The sequence below is a fragment of the Lissotriton helveticus genome, chromosome 5_1 (genome assembly GCF_964261635.1).
Source record: "Lissotriton helveticus chromosome 5_1, aLisHel1.1, whole genome shotgun sequence".
NCBI classification, from domain to species: domain Eukaryota; kingdom Metazoa; phylum Chordata; class Amphibia; order Caudata; family Salamandridae; genus Lissotriton; species Lissotriton helveticus.
The window spans coordinates 1,349,951,700-1,349,968,485 of record NC_136065.1 but is presented as its reverse complement, the minus strand read 5'-3'; the positions used below and the strand labels follow the sequence as shown (position 1 = coordinate 1,349,968,485).

Here is a 16,786-nt window from a genome sequence, read left to right as displayed (position 1 = left end):
AAGCGTAAAGCGTGGCAGCAGCGCAACAGCAGGACGTGCCAAGACTCCGGCCACAAGGCACCAGGTCAGTGCTGCCCCAGGGACAAAAAAGCCTATAACCCAGCAACCTGGCAACCAAGGGCACCGCCCCACAACCAGAGGAGGGGGTGCAAACAGACGACCCCACGCAGGAAATAAGAGATAATACCCCAGGCAGTCCCAGAGGTCAAAGTGACACGGCAGAGAGCGCAGGAGCACCCAGCGTGCCTGACCAAGCCAGAGCCCAAGCAGTAGAGCACAGAGGTGAAGCCAAGATGGCGAGCCAAGCTTCAGCCTTGATGGCCCCCATCCCATTCCTGCCCAGACCAGGGGAACCCCAGTTAAAATGGGAGGATTGGAGAGAATATTTTAAGAATTACATAGAGGCACGTGAGGACGACAATGGAGAGGAATACACACCAGAGAGAAAAAAGAGACTGTTACTCCACAATCTAGGCCCGGAGGGGGTGAGAGTGTTCGCAAACATTGTGCCCAAAGAAAGGGGTGCAACAGAGACGGACGTCTTCAAAAATGCGTTAGATGACCTGGACAACCATTTCCGCCCCGCAGTGTGTGTCTCAATAGACCGCTATAATTTCCAACAAAGGAAGCAAGAGGCGGGCGAGTCAATAGATGACTACGTGGCGGCGCTCCGACGTCTGGCCATCACATGCCGATATGGGCCGCTACAGGAGGAGTATATTAAAGACCAGATAGTCATGCATACCACCAACAGGGCTGTCCAGGACAAACTATGGTCACAGAATGAGACCTCACTCAAGGAAGTCATAGCGATGGTCAAAAAGGCAGAAATGTCCAAACGCTGCGCAGAAGCAGCCAAAAGAGAAAGCACACAAAGGCAGATGATTAACAAGATAGACGAGGCCTCTACATCCTACAGACAAAAAGGATGGCAGGGAGAACAGAGGAAGGAGTCCAGATGGACCGGGAAACAGACAGGCCGCCCAGGCTCAGACAGCAAATTCTCTTGCTATAGATGTGGCAGCGCAGCGCACTCGGCTCAGGATAAACGCTGTCCGGCGTTTCGCGCCAGATGCGCGTTCTGCGGCCTGGTCGGCCATTTTGAAAAAGTATGCCGCAAGAAGGGGGTGAGGACCACCGTCAAGTGTGTGGAACCAGCGGCGTTGGGAGCAAGTGAGGAAGAAGACCTAGAAGACGGTGAAATGGTACTGTGTATCGAGGATCAAGTGTTGGAGGTGACGGGGAAACGCAGAGATAAGCCCCGCACGGACTTGCACATAGGAGGTGTGAAAGTACATGTGGCTGTCGACTCAGGTTCACCCTGGACCATAGTACAAAGATCCATATGGGAAGAAGATTTTGCACCAGTTGTTGGGCCAGACTTATGGCCGCCAGACATCAGGCCCATCTCATACACGGAGAATGCCATTCCCTTGGTGGGCTGCCGAGACTTCGAGTTTGCTTTTAGGGGGAGGTCAGCCACCTGCACATTGTATGTAGCAGAAAAGGGCCCATCGGTACTTGGATGGAGAGACGCAGGGGATCTGGGGATCATACTCAATCCCGGTGGGAAAGAACAGATACTCCTAACGGATGAGTGGCCCCTCACGAAAGAGGATGATTGGAGATCGGCCTACCCCAAGGTATTTGAAGGAACAGTGGGAAAACTAGACAAATTTGTCCACAAGATAGTTCTCAAGGAGGGAGCACTACCGGTGACGCACAAAGTCAGGAACATCCCTATATCCACCAGCGACGCTGTTCGTCAGGAGCTACAGAGACTGGAGGACCAAGGCATCATTGAGCCAGTGGACAGTGCGGAGTGGTTGTCCCCCTTGGTGGTGGTCAAGAAGCCGAATGGGAAGGTTCGTCTCTGCGTGGACCTTCGGGAGCTCAACAAATGCCTCATTGTGGAGAAGTTTCCCCTTCCCAGGATTGAGGAGATGTTGGCAAGAACAAAAGGCATCTCCCATTTCTCCACCATAGATCTCACGTCTGCATACCATCAGATTGAGCTGCATCCCACGAGTAGAAAGTACACCTCCTTCATCACACCCTTCGGGTGTTTTCAATTCCGCAGGATGCCCTTTGGGTTGGCATCCGCAGCGGCTGTATTTCAAAAATTGATGCATCGGTTGTTTAAGGATATATCGGGAGTACAGTACTTCCAGGATGACATTCTGGTGATGGGCTCCACCAAAAGGGACCATGACAGCAGACTAACCAGAGTCCTTGAGGTGTTGCAAAACAGAGGCTTAACAGCGGAATGGAGCAAATGTAAAATAGGGATGCCCTCAGTCACATATCTGGGACACGAAATTGGGACACATGGTATATCCCCTAAGGAACAGAACGTAAGGGCCATCAAGGATGCTAAAGCCCCGAGTACCAAGGAGGAAGTGCGGTCATTCCTCGGAATGGCCGAGTATTATAGTAAGTTTGTGAGACACTTTGCCACCAAAACGTACAGAATGCGACAGCTCATCAGAGACAAAGTGAAGTTTGAATGGGACATGGAAACGCAGAAGGAATTTGAGATGGTAAAGGACTGCATCAGCCAAGCTGTTCCCTTGCAAGGGTTCGTCTCCGAAGGCAATACAATAGTGACGACGGATGCAAGTGACAAAGGCCTAGGGGCGGTGCTGGCACAGGAGAGGGAGGATGGATCTGTGGAGACCATCAGCTTTGCTTCACGTGCTCTCTCCCCGACGGAACAAAGGTACAGTGTCATCGAAAAGGAAATGCTGGCAGTCACGTGGGCCATGGGCAAATTTAGACAGTTCATTTGGGGAACCAGGTTCAAGCTCCAAACGGATCACAAGCCCCTGGTCAAGGTATTGACGTCTTCGGGCCATGAAACGGCGACACCCAGAATTGCAAAAATGACATTAAAACTACTAGACTACACGTATGACGTCGAGTATTTGCCAGGTACGCGAAACAGGGTGGCGGATTATCTCAGCCGAGCTTCGGCAATGGAGGAAGCGCCGGAAGTGGTCACGGACAAAGAGGAGATGGTAGCCAGCATGGAAGACCATGAGGTGACGATTAGTCGTCAAGAATGGGAGGATGCTTATGAACAGGACGCGGAGAAAGTGGAGATAAAGAGACACCTTATGTCTGGATGGCCGGACAAGAAGAAACTCACAGAAGGGGTACGGAAGTTCTACGAGATGAGAGGAGAACTGTCCTTGAGCGACTCAGGAGTCTTTCTATACAGAGGAGAAAGGGTAGTACCACCGGAAATCCTGATACCCAGATTATTGAAACAGCTACACGAAGGACATCTGGGCATTGTAAAGACCAAGGCACGTGTCAAGCAAATGTATTGGTGGCCAGGCATGGATGCCCAGATTGAAAGGCAAGTGAGAGAGTGTGGACAGTGCCAAGGAGCGGACAAAATACTTCGACCTTTCAGGCCAGCTTTGGGAAAGTTCGACACCCCTCAAAACCCCTGGGAGAATGTGGCCATTGACATACTAGGGCCCGTCCTGGATAGCAGAGGAGTGAACAAGTACCTGTGTGTAGTCATTGATAAGTATTCGAAATGGCCTGAAGTCGACATACAGGAATCCATGGACACAGACACTGTGCTGAGGTTTTTGACGTCTTTGTTCTTAAGAGAAGGAATACCGAAATCCATTCTCAGTGATAATGGACCGCAGTTTGTCTCGGACAAATGGAGGCGTTTCATGAAGAGGAATGGGATTGAGTCGAAACACACAGCCATCTACCACCCAGCATGCAACGGCCAGGCAGAACGGTTCAACCGTGTGCTGATGGGCTCCATTCAAGCAGCCATCTCGCAAGGAAAAGACTGGGAGACCGAGGTAATGAGCATGCTATGGGCGTACAGGATCACTCCCACGGTGGTGGGGTACAGTCCCTTCCAAGTGCTGAGAGGCCGCCTCCCATTCACCAGGGACAATGTGGTGTGGAGGGAGAAGACCATCACCAGCAAGTGGTCCCCGGCTGTGGTCCAGCACAACTTGGAGAAGGCCCAGAAGATTTATGCGGCCTATTATGACAAACGACACAACACGAAGGAAACAGAGCTGGAAGAAGGAGAATGGGTCAGGGTCAAGTTGCCCATCCTACAAAAGAAAGGAGAAAGCAAGTATAGTCAACCCTTGCAGGTCAAGGAGGTGCGAGGCAGGTCAGCTCTCCTTAGCGACGGCAAGGTATGGTCACAAGACCGCATGGCCAAAGTCAACAAGATTGTAAAGTGGCCCCTATCGGTGAAGGAGGAGATACAGGAGGGGTCTGTTGAAATGAGGCTTCCTGTTAGGCAGGGTGCAAATGGCCTGTTGGAAGGAGTAGGTGTGGACAGAGAAATGGAAACTCCTACCACAGAGTCTACCTATGAAGATGATACACAGGCCAGCGAAGAACAAGGAGAGGATCAGAGTGAAGGTGAGAGATTACTGAGAGAGAGAGAGAAGGAGGAAGAAATACCGGTAAGGTGCACACGCAGCGGCAGAGCAGTTAAGGTGCCTTCCAGATATAGAGACTTTGAAATGAGTGGACACTAGAACTGAGACTGGCAGGGCAAATCGCGTTAAGGTTAAAGGGGGGAGATATGTGGTGTGCGCTCTAGTCTACGAGCGTGAACGCGATGATGCGTCACGCCGTAGATGAGAGCGGAAGGCGCACGCATGCGCAGAAGGGACTTTGGTGAAGGCGCGAACGGGGAATTGGCAGTTAGCGACCGGAGCTCTCCCTGTCAAGACGCTCGGCGCTTTATGCTTGAGATAACTTTGTTTTATTAATAATAAAACAGTTCTTCACCTACACAGGCTTCAGTGTACATTGTGGGGGCAAGGAAGGAACATTATATCAGGGTGTTGCTATAAATGACTGACTAACCCATTTTGTGCGGTGATGCGGAAACCATACTAAAATTCGTTAGTCTACCCCTGACGAGTGTAACTTGGCAGATCAGATGTCGGAATGGGGTTTAGCCTGTTGTCTAGACCTGACCTTACCTTTCACTTTAGCGCCGTCCACCATATTGCGATTGGTAAAACATAACATGATTCGGTATAATACTTGCGCGCCATCTTGTGGTTGGCGTAGCCGGGCCTCCCAGTCCCGGAAACGCTTTGACGGTTAGACCAGCTTCAAGTTTCACTTTCAGCTTGAGTATGTCGGACGCGGAGCTTCGTCGAAACCTGAAGGCGCTGGGCTACAACCCGGGCCCCATCACCCCAGCTACGCGCGAGCTGTACGAAAAGAAGCTGAGCCGACTACGGACTGAGGCGCGACGCAGCGTGGGGCACACAGGTGGCAATGCCGCGGCGCGCCCGGCGCCTGCCCGAAGGAGCTGGGCTGGCCCGGAGAAGAGGAAACCTGTGAGCAGCAGATCTCAAAGAGAGGAGGAGGACGAGGACGACGATGATGATGATGATGAAGATTATGATGACAGGGAAGACTCAGGGCTGCGATACAGGGTCTCTCCCATCTCCCGCCCCTGGATCCTCACGAGTCCGCTCACTCGCCACGATCAGATCTCCTCGGCACCAACTGCCCCGCGAGAGAGGACGGTCCCAGCGCCGTGCACCGCCAGAAGTTACACCACCTCTGCGCCCCCTATTACCCGGCCCCGTACCCCGGAGAGCGTCCACAGTACCCGCCTTAATTGGCTCCGTGGACCCAACGACCCTCCTACCCCATGGGCAAGGGTCAGACCGGCATGGGATTCGGAAGGGGAGGAGGAGGAGAAGGCGCCCCGAGTCCAGGAATCCTCCTGGCGCCCCTGGGGCTCATCGAAACCCCAGATACCGTACAGGAGGCCTGCACCCAGCCGGAGACCGCGGGCCTTGGAGCGAATCCTGTCCTGGCTGCTGATCGGCGCCTCAGTGGCCCTGCTGGCCGTGTTTCTGGGCATCATGTGGGTGAAAAGCTCCGGGAGCCCCGCGAGGGAGAAGGTGGCAGAAAATTGTGAGTGGAAGACAAAATTGACAACCTGGGCTAAATGCGATAGGTTTACGGTGTGAGTGGATTGAGTTGGGTTATTAGTTTCAGAATACTGTTGAAAGTCCCGCCCATCAGAAGTTATCTTTGGGGGGGGGGGGCGTAGAGATGTGGCATAACGACCAGGGCTGTCGTCTAGACAGCGGCTTGTGCTGTCTCTTTGAGACATGCAGTATTTGGGCTATGGGCTCGAACAAATACCCATCTTTTTAATGGGTTCCTGTTGCTGTCCTTTAGAAATGCTACTTTTCATTGGTAAATACACTTAGTGGCCCCTCCTTTTGGAATTTTGTATCAGCCCCTCTTACATGTGTTCTTACTGTTCAGGTTATTTGTACTTAGAGATTACTCTTCTATATATATATATATTTAAAAAAAAAAAAAAATGTGGGCCTGCCTCCTTGCTCTTTAACTGCTCTGTTCACTTGTTTTGCCTTGACACCAAGCACTACCAGCTCGGCGCGCTCTTTTTTAGGTCGAAGCACGACCTGCTTCCATGCGTAAGCATTGATGCAGTGTGCTTCGACAACTATTGCTACCCGTTTTTGGGAATGTGGACAGGAGAGGGTGCACCAGCGCAGATCTGCTCAGTTTTGACCTCGTGAGCGCGCACGGCGCCGTGCCCCTCTCCTGTCCACATTCCCTTGCGCAAACACTCTACACTCACGCATGCGCACATACACACACTGCATACACACACGCACCCTCCCTTAAACAGACACACGCACACACAGACAGACAGACGCACACACAGACACACTCAAACACACACACACGCGTGTACACCCCACCCCCACTCACCCCTCCTCTCCCTCAACACACTCACCTGTTCTGGCGGTGCTCGGTGGCGGTTCTGCCTCTCGGGCGGCGGTAGCGCTTTGCGGGGCTCTCACCACATGAGAGCCCCGCCTTCCCCATGCGCCCGGCGGCTCTTCACCCGGTCCCCCATCTCGGGACCGGGACTCAATCAGGAGCCTTCGTGGCTCCTCGGGTAGTCGTTTGTCTCTCTCGCTGCGATGGGGCGGGACTTCCGGTTGGGGCCGCGATGGCATTCGCCGGCTGCCCAACCGCTTCCGGGTCGTCGCAGGCAGCGCGGCGGCCCGGCGGGGACTTGTTCATTTATTCCAGTTGCTTTTCTCCGCCTAGATTTCGCAGTGTGTTGCACTCCATCTCGCATTCCTTGCTCGAAAGTCTGTGCATCAGAAAAGAAAATCACATATTCCGCTCGAGTCGCCGGGTGATTGAATTAAACGAGTGTCACGTACCCGTGGTGAGAGCGCGGCTACACGTTCACAGGGAACGGCCTGGGCGTCAGCGGTTCTCCTCTGCAGCTGACTGCATCCCTGATGCGCGCGGCCTGCTAAAGAGCGCGCCGCGAAGTCCCCGCTCATCACCAGCACAGCGGCTGCAGATTGAGAGGAGGGACTGACTCACTGCCAGAAGCCTGCTCATGGAGGCAAGCAGCGCATGAAACTTCCACACAGCCCAAGGTTTCATGGATTCATTTTTAATCACGTGCATGCTTGAGAAAAATCTCGACTTTCAAAACATGAAAACCATTTCGTTCAAAAATATTATAAGCAACGCCAAAATGCAACCTTTGCGTACGGGACCTCGCGTTCTAAACCGTGACTTGTCATTGATTCCAACACTCACATGCGTCTATCAGTCGATGGTTGATCGTTAGCTGTGTGGCGTAGCCTTGGAAATGGAAGGAGTATGAGAGGTGTTTACCTGTCACGGGCACCGTCTGTTCTCCTGCGTGTGATTTATGAGCTGCACGCCACAGTAGCTCACCGGAGAGAATGTAGAACAGGTTTCTCGGTAACAGTCAGGACTTGACAATCTTGTTTGTTTACTGCCGCCAAGAATAGCAACACTTATTTATACTGCGACTCATTCAGGCCAGTGGACGGCGCGCGGCAGCCGTGTCCACGCGAGACTGCCGGCCTGCGATAGAATCCAGGCACGCTAATAGGGCAAGAGGTACTGGCCTGGGGCGCTGCGATCAATGGTGCAGCAGGTGCAGTAGCACCGAGGCCCAGCGACTTGAGGGGCCCAATGAACCCTGATTATTGATAGATTTTACTACATACATATAGCAGTTAGGGGACCCATTTTATTTGCTTATATTGGGGCCCATGGGACCCTTGCTAGGCCACTGGTAATGGCGTGATATTTATTTAAAAAACTGGTCACGACACTGTATATTAATTCTTCTCTGCTCTAGGACTGTGTGCCCGTGGCAGTGTAATAAGTAATAAACTGTCACAGGCCCAAACAATGTTTAAGGCACCACCATGGCTGACACCTCCCACTTTCAGTTCAGGGCTGTTCACTGCCATTGCTGCGTTAAAAAAAATCAACGTGTTTTGAATTATTTTTTTCAGATCAAAACGGGGTTTAAAGCTCAAAAAGATAGTGTGGGGGGCTGCTTGTCTCCTACAGGGATGAGTCTGTAATTAGATGCCCTAAGGCACCAATGTAAGCGAAACAGAGAGGAACCACATTCTGGGAACCCTCTCGGCTGCACAGCCAAATCCCGGACTATTATGAGTCCAATAAATCAAGTGTTCAATTCTTCTTTTATTTTACTCCTGTTTATTTCATTTATTTAAACTGCTTCTTCCATTTTTTAATCAATTTATTTTACTCATTCGTCTGTTGTATTCCGAAAGATGACACAAACAAGGAAGGAGTGTACGTGTCCACATGTCGCAAATTTATTGACAACACCCAATGCATTTTTTCTGTTGTGGCACTTGCAGCCCTGATCTAAACCTGGGACCAACAGCACTTCAAATCCCAGAATGAAAAGCAAAAACCTTTACTGGATTAGTTTGTCACGCATCAACTTTGGAAGTTTGAGAACCCAAGGTTCTCCCACTGGTGTCTTCTTTGGTGAAATATGTTACCTTGACACACTGAGAGTGCCTATATATAATGTGTCTTTAAATTTTTTTCGGGGAAATTGTTCCTGCGCCAAGTGTGATTTTCAGCTCTACGGTACATTTCCGAGGCCTGGCTGCTGAAACATGTCCATGGAACGAGTTTAGAAGCAGGGTTCAAGTTTCCACGTATTGTGAAAACGTAAGGAGCACTCGAACTACATCAAGCGTCAGACATCCACAGGCGTCAGACATCCACAGGCGTCAGACATCCACAGGCGTCAGACATCCACAGGCGTCAGACATCCACAGGCGTCAGACATCCACAGGCGTCAGACATCCACAGGCGTCAGACATCCACAGGCGTCAGACATCCAAAAGCATCAGACATCCAAAAGCATCACCCATCAGACATCCACAAGCGTCAGGCATCCAAAAAGGGTCTGGCATGCACAAGCGTCAGGCATGCACAAGCATCAGACATCCACAGGCGTCGTCAGACATCCACAGGCGTCGTCAGGCATCCACAGGCGTCGTCAGGCATCCACAGGCGTCGTCAGGCATCCACAGGCGTCGTCAGGCATCCACAGGCGTCGTCAGGCATCCACAAGCGTCAGGCATCAGACATCAACAAACATCAGACATCCACAAGCGTCAGGCATCCACAAGCGTCCCTTTCATCAGCTCTCTGCCATCCTCGTTAGCTTCAAATGTTTCTGGTTCCTCACAAGGCCCCTCCAGCTCTCGCCTTGCTATATTTTACATTGCCACAGCACCACTCAACGCCACAGCATCGCTCAACGCCACAGCATCACTCAAGGCCACAGCATCACTCAGCACCACTCAACGCCACAGCATCACTCAGCACCACTGAACGCCACAGCATCACTCAGCACCACTGAACGCCACAGCATCACTCACCACCACTGAACGCACAGCATCACTCAGCACCACTGAACGCCACACCATCACTCTGTGCAACCATTCAACAACAACTGGTTCAAATATGTTCTCTCAATGTTTCAAGCTTTATTACAAATGTCACAAAAAGATGTTAATATTTCACTTCTGTTCTTGGATTTTCATCACAATAAAATACACTGAACATAATCTTCATAAAAGTTATTTACAAAAGTTAATCTATTGCTATAAATTACAATAACTTATTTAAGCATTAATTATTAAAACAAATTAAAAGCCATTGTTATTTGTAATATAAATACATGTGAGTCACGTAAATACAACACATATTGCATTACAAATGCTATAGGTGTCACGTTTGCGAAATAATTGGCATTTTAAATGACAAAGCTATTAATTTCGCTATTTTCAAAACCAACACATATAAAAAAATTGTCATTTACAATACCAATAGCTCAAACTTTCCTAATGCGAGACCTATTGCATTGCAAATGCTTGTTTAAAAGTATTACCGCATTTTGTGTTTGTTTTGCACAGCAGTGCTTGCTTGCCCTCCTATAATAGCTTGGTATTGCTGTGTAATTTTTCGTTTTTAAACACATGCTTATCATGATGCCAAGACTCGAATTATGGCTGCCTGATCTTTCAGCGTGCCGTGTTCCGGCCAGACTTCGGTGCAACAACACAAGAGCTTTGAGCAAGCAACCTTCTGCCCCCCTCACCCGGCGCACCAAACTGCTCCAATCTAGGTGAAATCAACGCTCAGTCATTGGAACTCTCCAGCTGCGTCTCCCGCTTCATGCTCATATCTTCTTGCATGCTTTCTCTTTTGCACGACACAGTGAGAGCTCGGGCAGTCTTCTGACCCCTCACACGGCGCACCACATTGCTCCCCAGCTAATTGAAATCAAGGCTCGCCCGTTGGCACTCTCCGGCACATTATTATTTGCAACACCAATAGCTCTAACGTTAATTAATATGAGACCTATTGCATTGCAAATGCTTGTTTTTTCAGTAGGCATAATACTCTTGTCTCCTCTCCCTCCGAACCTATTTCCCATTTTCTGGTTCTCCAGCTGTGCAAGGCCATACGAATGGCAATATCATCACTGTATACAAAAGTAAAACACACTGCCTTTTTCTACGCCAACAGCGCTAACATTCACAAATGCGAGTCAAATTGCATTGCAAATGCTGGTTTTCTTTCTTTCAGTCCTAGCCAGTGATTTACATGGAAATATAGGAGGATTTGTACTCGCTGTATAGAGTACCTGTTTTCCTCCTGAGAACTGCTGCTACTCTTCACTTAAATGTATTGCAGAAGTGCAGGTTCTCAAAATTAAAGAAGTTTAGGAAAGAGCATGCCTATTTAAAGCACTGGTCCATGATGCACTCGGATGATGGCTTACTCTCTCAGAGTTGGACACAGTGAGGCTGCTGTGAGGGAGGTTGACAGTAATTCTGTATCATTAACATACCTAGTCAAAGCAAGCTAAATGTGGTTACGGATATATAGTCTGTGCAGCTGCAAAACATGTGATTCAACCAGTGCAACGTTTTCCTCTGAATTACGAAACTTGCTACATATTCCACCAGAGTTGTATATTTTGCTGACTTCAATAGAAATGTTTCTTGCGCAAATGAATTAAATGTTACAAAAAGTGCAATTTGTGATGCATTGTAATGTTACAATAGTTAACAGTTTAGATTTACAGATTAACTAATTTAATATAGTTATTTGCAGCCACACAGGTCTCCATTTAAACTTGTTTCTTAAGGAATAAAATATATTTTAGTTTCATTTTGTTTTCAAATGTGTTATTTATTTAACAAACAATAACATTTCAATCCGAAACATTTAGCAAGTACCTCACTGGCTGTATATACGACAGTAATGGCGAGGTGGTTAATATAAAATCTTAAACCTTGGAAGCAACAGTTAAGGTAATTGCTCTGGTTTTAAGGTTGCCACTGGCTAGGATAATCATACGCCTACAGTACTGTTGCATTTCTACATCTGACTGACCTACAGGAAGAACTTATACATGTTTAAATCAGTAGATTCCTTCAAGTTAAAGTAGATGACATTTCAGCACTATTTTGAACTGGAGAGGGGGTTGCCCGAATGCCTGGTGTTAAGACTGCAGAGGATCTGATAAGTTGCAGGACCTGCACCTGGAGGTGGTACAGAGTAGGTTGGGCATGGCAAGAATGTTGTGGTTAGTAGATTTTCAGTTCTGGCTAGACGTGTCACCAGAGAGATAGATAGGTCTCATGCCATTCACCACCATGAATACATGGGTCATTAGCTGGCATAAGAACCTATTTTTTTCCTGAGAGGCAGCCAGTTTGGTGACAGTATGATGAGGTGGGATAATGCTTAGGTATGTTTTACAGAATTCTGGTTGAAAGGTTTTAGTCCCCTTTGAGTGATGCAAAGGAGTTGTGGGGAAGGACCATTAGTAAAGTGTTGTCGTAGTCAAGCTTGCTGAGTACTAGTGAGTGAAACAAACAAGTATTTTGGTGTGATGCAAATGTGGATCTCTTTTATTATCATGAATCCGTATTGGTCTGAAGTTGATGTGATGGTTATGTAGGATTCCATTTCCATTGACAGGTTGAAAAGAACTCCCAAGATTTCTGCTCGAAGAGTTACATTACAGAAGTTCTGAGTTCAAACTGGATTGAGTCAGAGAAAATGCTGCAGCTAAGACGAGACATCGAACACCTCCAAAAAGGGGGGGTGGGGGCTTAGTCCTCTAATGTGATTCGTCTTTGAGCCATCCAGTGTCCAGTTGCAGTGAGACAAGCCAAGTCATGTGACTGAAGCTGAGATGCAAACGGAAGGGATAGATGACAATAATTAAGTTTTGTTAGCATGAAAGGAAGATGTTCCCAAAAGGATTTGCTTTATAGTGATAAAGCAAGAGAGCCTACAACAGAGCCTTGCATTACGTCCACTGGAAGTGGGGTGGGCTCTGATGTATTGGTGTCCATTGCGACTAAAATATTTGCCCAGAAACGTATGAGGCTTGCTATTTGTGAGCTAGATCACAGTGAGTTGAGTGGAAGGAGTGTTGGATTGTCTCCTGAATCAATCAGCATATTTATTGGTCTAAAGGAACCGTACAAAGATGATTGTGACGGGTACTGGTCATGAAGTTGGATGCACATAAAAGTGCACATTTTGGATCGAGGATGGTGCAGAAGCCTGATTAGAGGGGATTAAGGAGGTTGTTTATGGATAGAGAGGCACATAAAGGAAAGTCGTTTGAATACTTTGGAGAAAAATGCAAGTAGAGATACTGACTGATTGTCGAAGAGAAAAGAATGATTAGCAATATTTATTTCTCATTTTGTTTTTATGAGAGGTAGGACCACTCTGTATTTTAAATGAGTAAGGATTGACAGCTTTTATAATTTTTTTTAAACAAATCTTATTCGTCAAGTGGCACATACACTGCAGGGCCTTGTACCCCAGGGACATCCACACAATCAGAACATACATCATTTGGCAGAGTAATACTCAAGAAAAAATTAAAGGAAATTCAATCAAAATCTAACTCCCTCCGCGCCCCCCCCCCCAACCCTTCCCCCTGATTGCACTATACTCCCACTCTAGACAAAACCAGTCCAATGTTAAAACAGAGGTGCCCACCAGGATTCCATCTTCCATCCCTCCCCCTGAATCCTCCCGTATGAACCCCATCTCATAAACAAGGGTCCCTTTCTAACTGAACCGGTTCTAGGAGCAATCCCCGATAGTCCGCCCACTTTTTCCATATTTTTAAATGTTTTAGGGGGCACCCCCTGGCGATGAAGAGGGGTTTCTCTAGGTCCATGCAAAAGTCTAGGCCATTCTTCCATGTGACTAATGCGGGGGGCCTTCCACGCCCTCGCTATGTCCCGTTTGGCTAATGTAAGACCCAACAGCAGCAAATGGCGTTTATAAGACGTTGCCTCATATTCCCCCCATAATGTGTAAGAGTGCTAGTTTCGGCGATCGGGGAAGATCCCAGCACCTACGACAAACAATTGAAAACCCCCCTCTAGAAACGATCTAAAGAGAGACACCGCCAAAACGTGTGTATTAATGTAGCTTTTATAATTTTAAGGAGCTAGTTGGTTGTTCTTGTTGTGCAAAGCGTGTGAGTATAGGGGAGTGATTTTAAGGTGTAGTGTGGTTCTAGTATGTTGGAGGCAGTCGTGTAGTCAGTGTTTCTTTCTGTGGTGATGTTTTAGGAAAAGTGTGCACAACGTCATTTAATGGAAAGGAATGGTACTTGATAAATTTGGGCGGTGAAGATAGATGATTACATTAATGATACTGCATGCAAGTCATGGTGGGGGAGCCTACATTGAGATAATGATGTGTAGAGTATTTGAGGATTTAGCTTTGTAGTTAGTTATAGTTAGGACGTAGTTTCCATAGGAAAAGCGTTTTTTGTTTTCCCAATAACTTTGGCGCCGGTTGACGAATCTTCCCGAAAATTTTAAAACTAGTGGCCCGCGCCGGTCAGCTACTGTCTTTAAAGTTTCTGGGTGATTCGACAAGGTTGGGCTGAGAAAAAAGGGGGGCCCCCAAAACGCGTTTTCCCCATGTTGTTTTCCATAAGAAACTTTAGACAAAGCTACAGCCCGAACTGCTGAACGGAATTACACCAAATTTTGCAAAAAGGTAGCCCTTGGTTCAGAAAGAGTCCTATTTGTTAATGGTGTAAATCCGTTCAGTAGTCCCTGAGAAATTAAAAAAAGAAAAAGTTTTGATATCTATGGCCACGGTGGGGTCGCGAACCCTCCCGACCACGAGCTTCATTCTAATTAGTAGCTGCCAACACTCCAAACCAGGAAGTGTTGGCAGCCAGCTGACATCAGTCAGAACAGTAGGAAAAAGAGGTTAAAAAACAAGAAAAGGGGGAAGGGTAGAAACACCCTGGCCCCCTGGGCCTGCTCAGGGGGTCTCACAAGAACCCCCAGGACCAAGAAAAGCATTTTTTTAAATAATTTCATCGGAATTCGCGCTGGGGTCGCGAATCTCGCCGCAACTATTTTAAAAAATGAGGCCCCCGGATGAGCCAGGTCCCGGCGGCTTGCCCAAAAAATAATAGAGGGGGCCCCCGGAGCCCCGGGGATCTCCACCTCCCCAGGGCAATGCTCATTATGTGCAGGCGGCGCGCAGTTCCGGGGACCGCCACCTCCCCGGGGCTTATTCAAATAATAAGGGGGGGCTTGCAGGCCCCCCCCCAAGCTTCGGGGACCACCACCTCCCCAGGCTTCTTTAAATGACGAGGGGGGCTTGCAGGCCCCCCCAAGCCTTGGGGATCACCACCTCCCCGGGGCTTTCAAACTGAAGGGAGGGGGGTGCGTGGCCCCTTTCCAGGAGCCCTTCATGGCCCTGGGGACTGCTACCTCCAAGGGCCGGCTCCTGCAGTGTCCCGGGGTGCCCACCCCCGAGACACTGCTGTTTGCTATCCCAGGACGGGAGCCGTGCGGCTCCCACCCTGTTAGAGCAAACACTGGTTTGACTTTTGGAAGTGAAAGCAGGTTTCCTGCTCTCACCTTAAAAATCCAAGGCAGATTGCTTTTCCACAAGAGGAGCTGGATGTCAGCAGCTCCCTGTGTGGAAAAGCAATTCCGGCTCCCGTAGGAAGTGGGGAGCCGGCGAGACTGTGTGGGCCTTGGGTCTCCCCCCATGGTCCCCAACAGAGTGGCCAGGCCCCGGGGGACGGGGTCCCCGGGGCTAGAAGTGGCCCGGGAGGGGAGCCACTTGGCACCCCCTTACCCAAAAAAAGGAAAGGCCAGCCTGGGGGATGGGGTCCCCGGGGCCATAAATGGCCTGAGGAGGGGGGCCAAGCGGCCCCATTCCAAATATATATCCCCAAAAAATTAAGTGGGGAGAAAATTCTAAAATGATTAAATATCTATTTTGTTCTGTTGGTCTCATTTCAGATTCCATATCCCTCATAGAACAGAGGTTGCGCATCTGAGTTTTACCAGTGCAGCGATTACAAGTTGGTAAACGCGTATCTATAGCTGATTACTTTCCTCCCAATGTGAGTAGGCTCTTTAGGGCGTGCCCTGCCCCTTAGGGAGAGAATATACTACTGGTCCTGAGGAATGCTGGGTCGAATAGGACTCCAAAGCTGAAACATGTCGACCGATTTTTAGGACAGGGGGTTCAAATTTACTTAACCCCTTTTTTGTCCATTTATTCACATTGTTTTTAATTGGGTTCGAATCACCCCTCTATTAAAAGTGTTGGTTGAGGGAGTGATCTACACTCATTTTAATCTGCACCTTTTTGGTTTGCTGTATTCCTACACGTACTAACAACAGGAACCCGATGAAGGCAAACGGCTACCTACCATGTGTGGGTGCCTGAGGGTTCCTTTTTAGGTTTTGCAGGCGGAAAACCTTATGTTTTACTAGAGTGGCTTGCGAATCCGCCCTCTGTTCCATTGGCTAGCTCCATAAATGGAGGCTAGCCATTGGAACAGAGATCTGTCCGTCATTCACGGACCAGATTTGCGGGCGTTCCCGTGATTTCTTCCCTCTCCTCCCTTTTCAAATCGTCATCGCGGCGGGGGGCGGAGTTTCGTGTTTTTTTTATGTGTTTGTTTTCGTCATTCCATGCCGACCACGGCCGCCGGAAGAAGTACTGGTGAGTGCTTTGTTTTTCTTGCCTTCCCGCCCCCCCTCCCCCTGTCCTTGTGCCCGTTCCCGCCCCCCTCCCGCTGTCCGTGTCCCACTTGTAAATGCTTGTTGGGTATTGTTTTCCCTTCGGGTCCATCTCTCTTGCTTTTCTCTCTCGCTCTCTCTCGCTGCAGGTTTCGTGCAGTGTTTTCCCCTCCTCTTCTCTCCCCCGTGCACTCGTTTCCTTCCCACTGTACTGCTGCACCCACCTGCCCCCGTGCTGGGTTCTTCAGGCCCGGCTCCCGGCCGAGCTTAGGCCGGAGGCAGAGCGTGTACTGAGGGCAGCTTTGGCCCGAGTGCGCATTGAAGAC

General features: G+C 49.1%; 1 protein-coding gene across 1 annotated transcript in view; it reads left to right on the top strand.

The window, feature by feature from the left end:
• The first annotated feature begins 4,932 nt into the window (after positions 1-4,932).
• LEMD2 (LEM domain nuclear envelope protein 2) overlaps positions 4,933-16,786 on the top strand; it is a 261,893-nt gene continuing 250,039 nt past the window's right edge. The window contains exon 1 of the mRNA XM_078644245.1: positions 4,933-5,940. Within this exon, the coding sequence (XP_078500371.1) occupies positions 5,145-5,940 (796 nt within the window). The 5' untranslated portion in view covers positions 4,933-5,144. The remainder of the gene's footprint in view (positions 5,941-16,786) is intronic.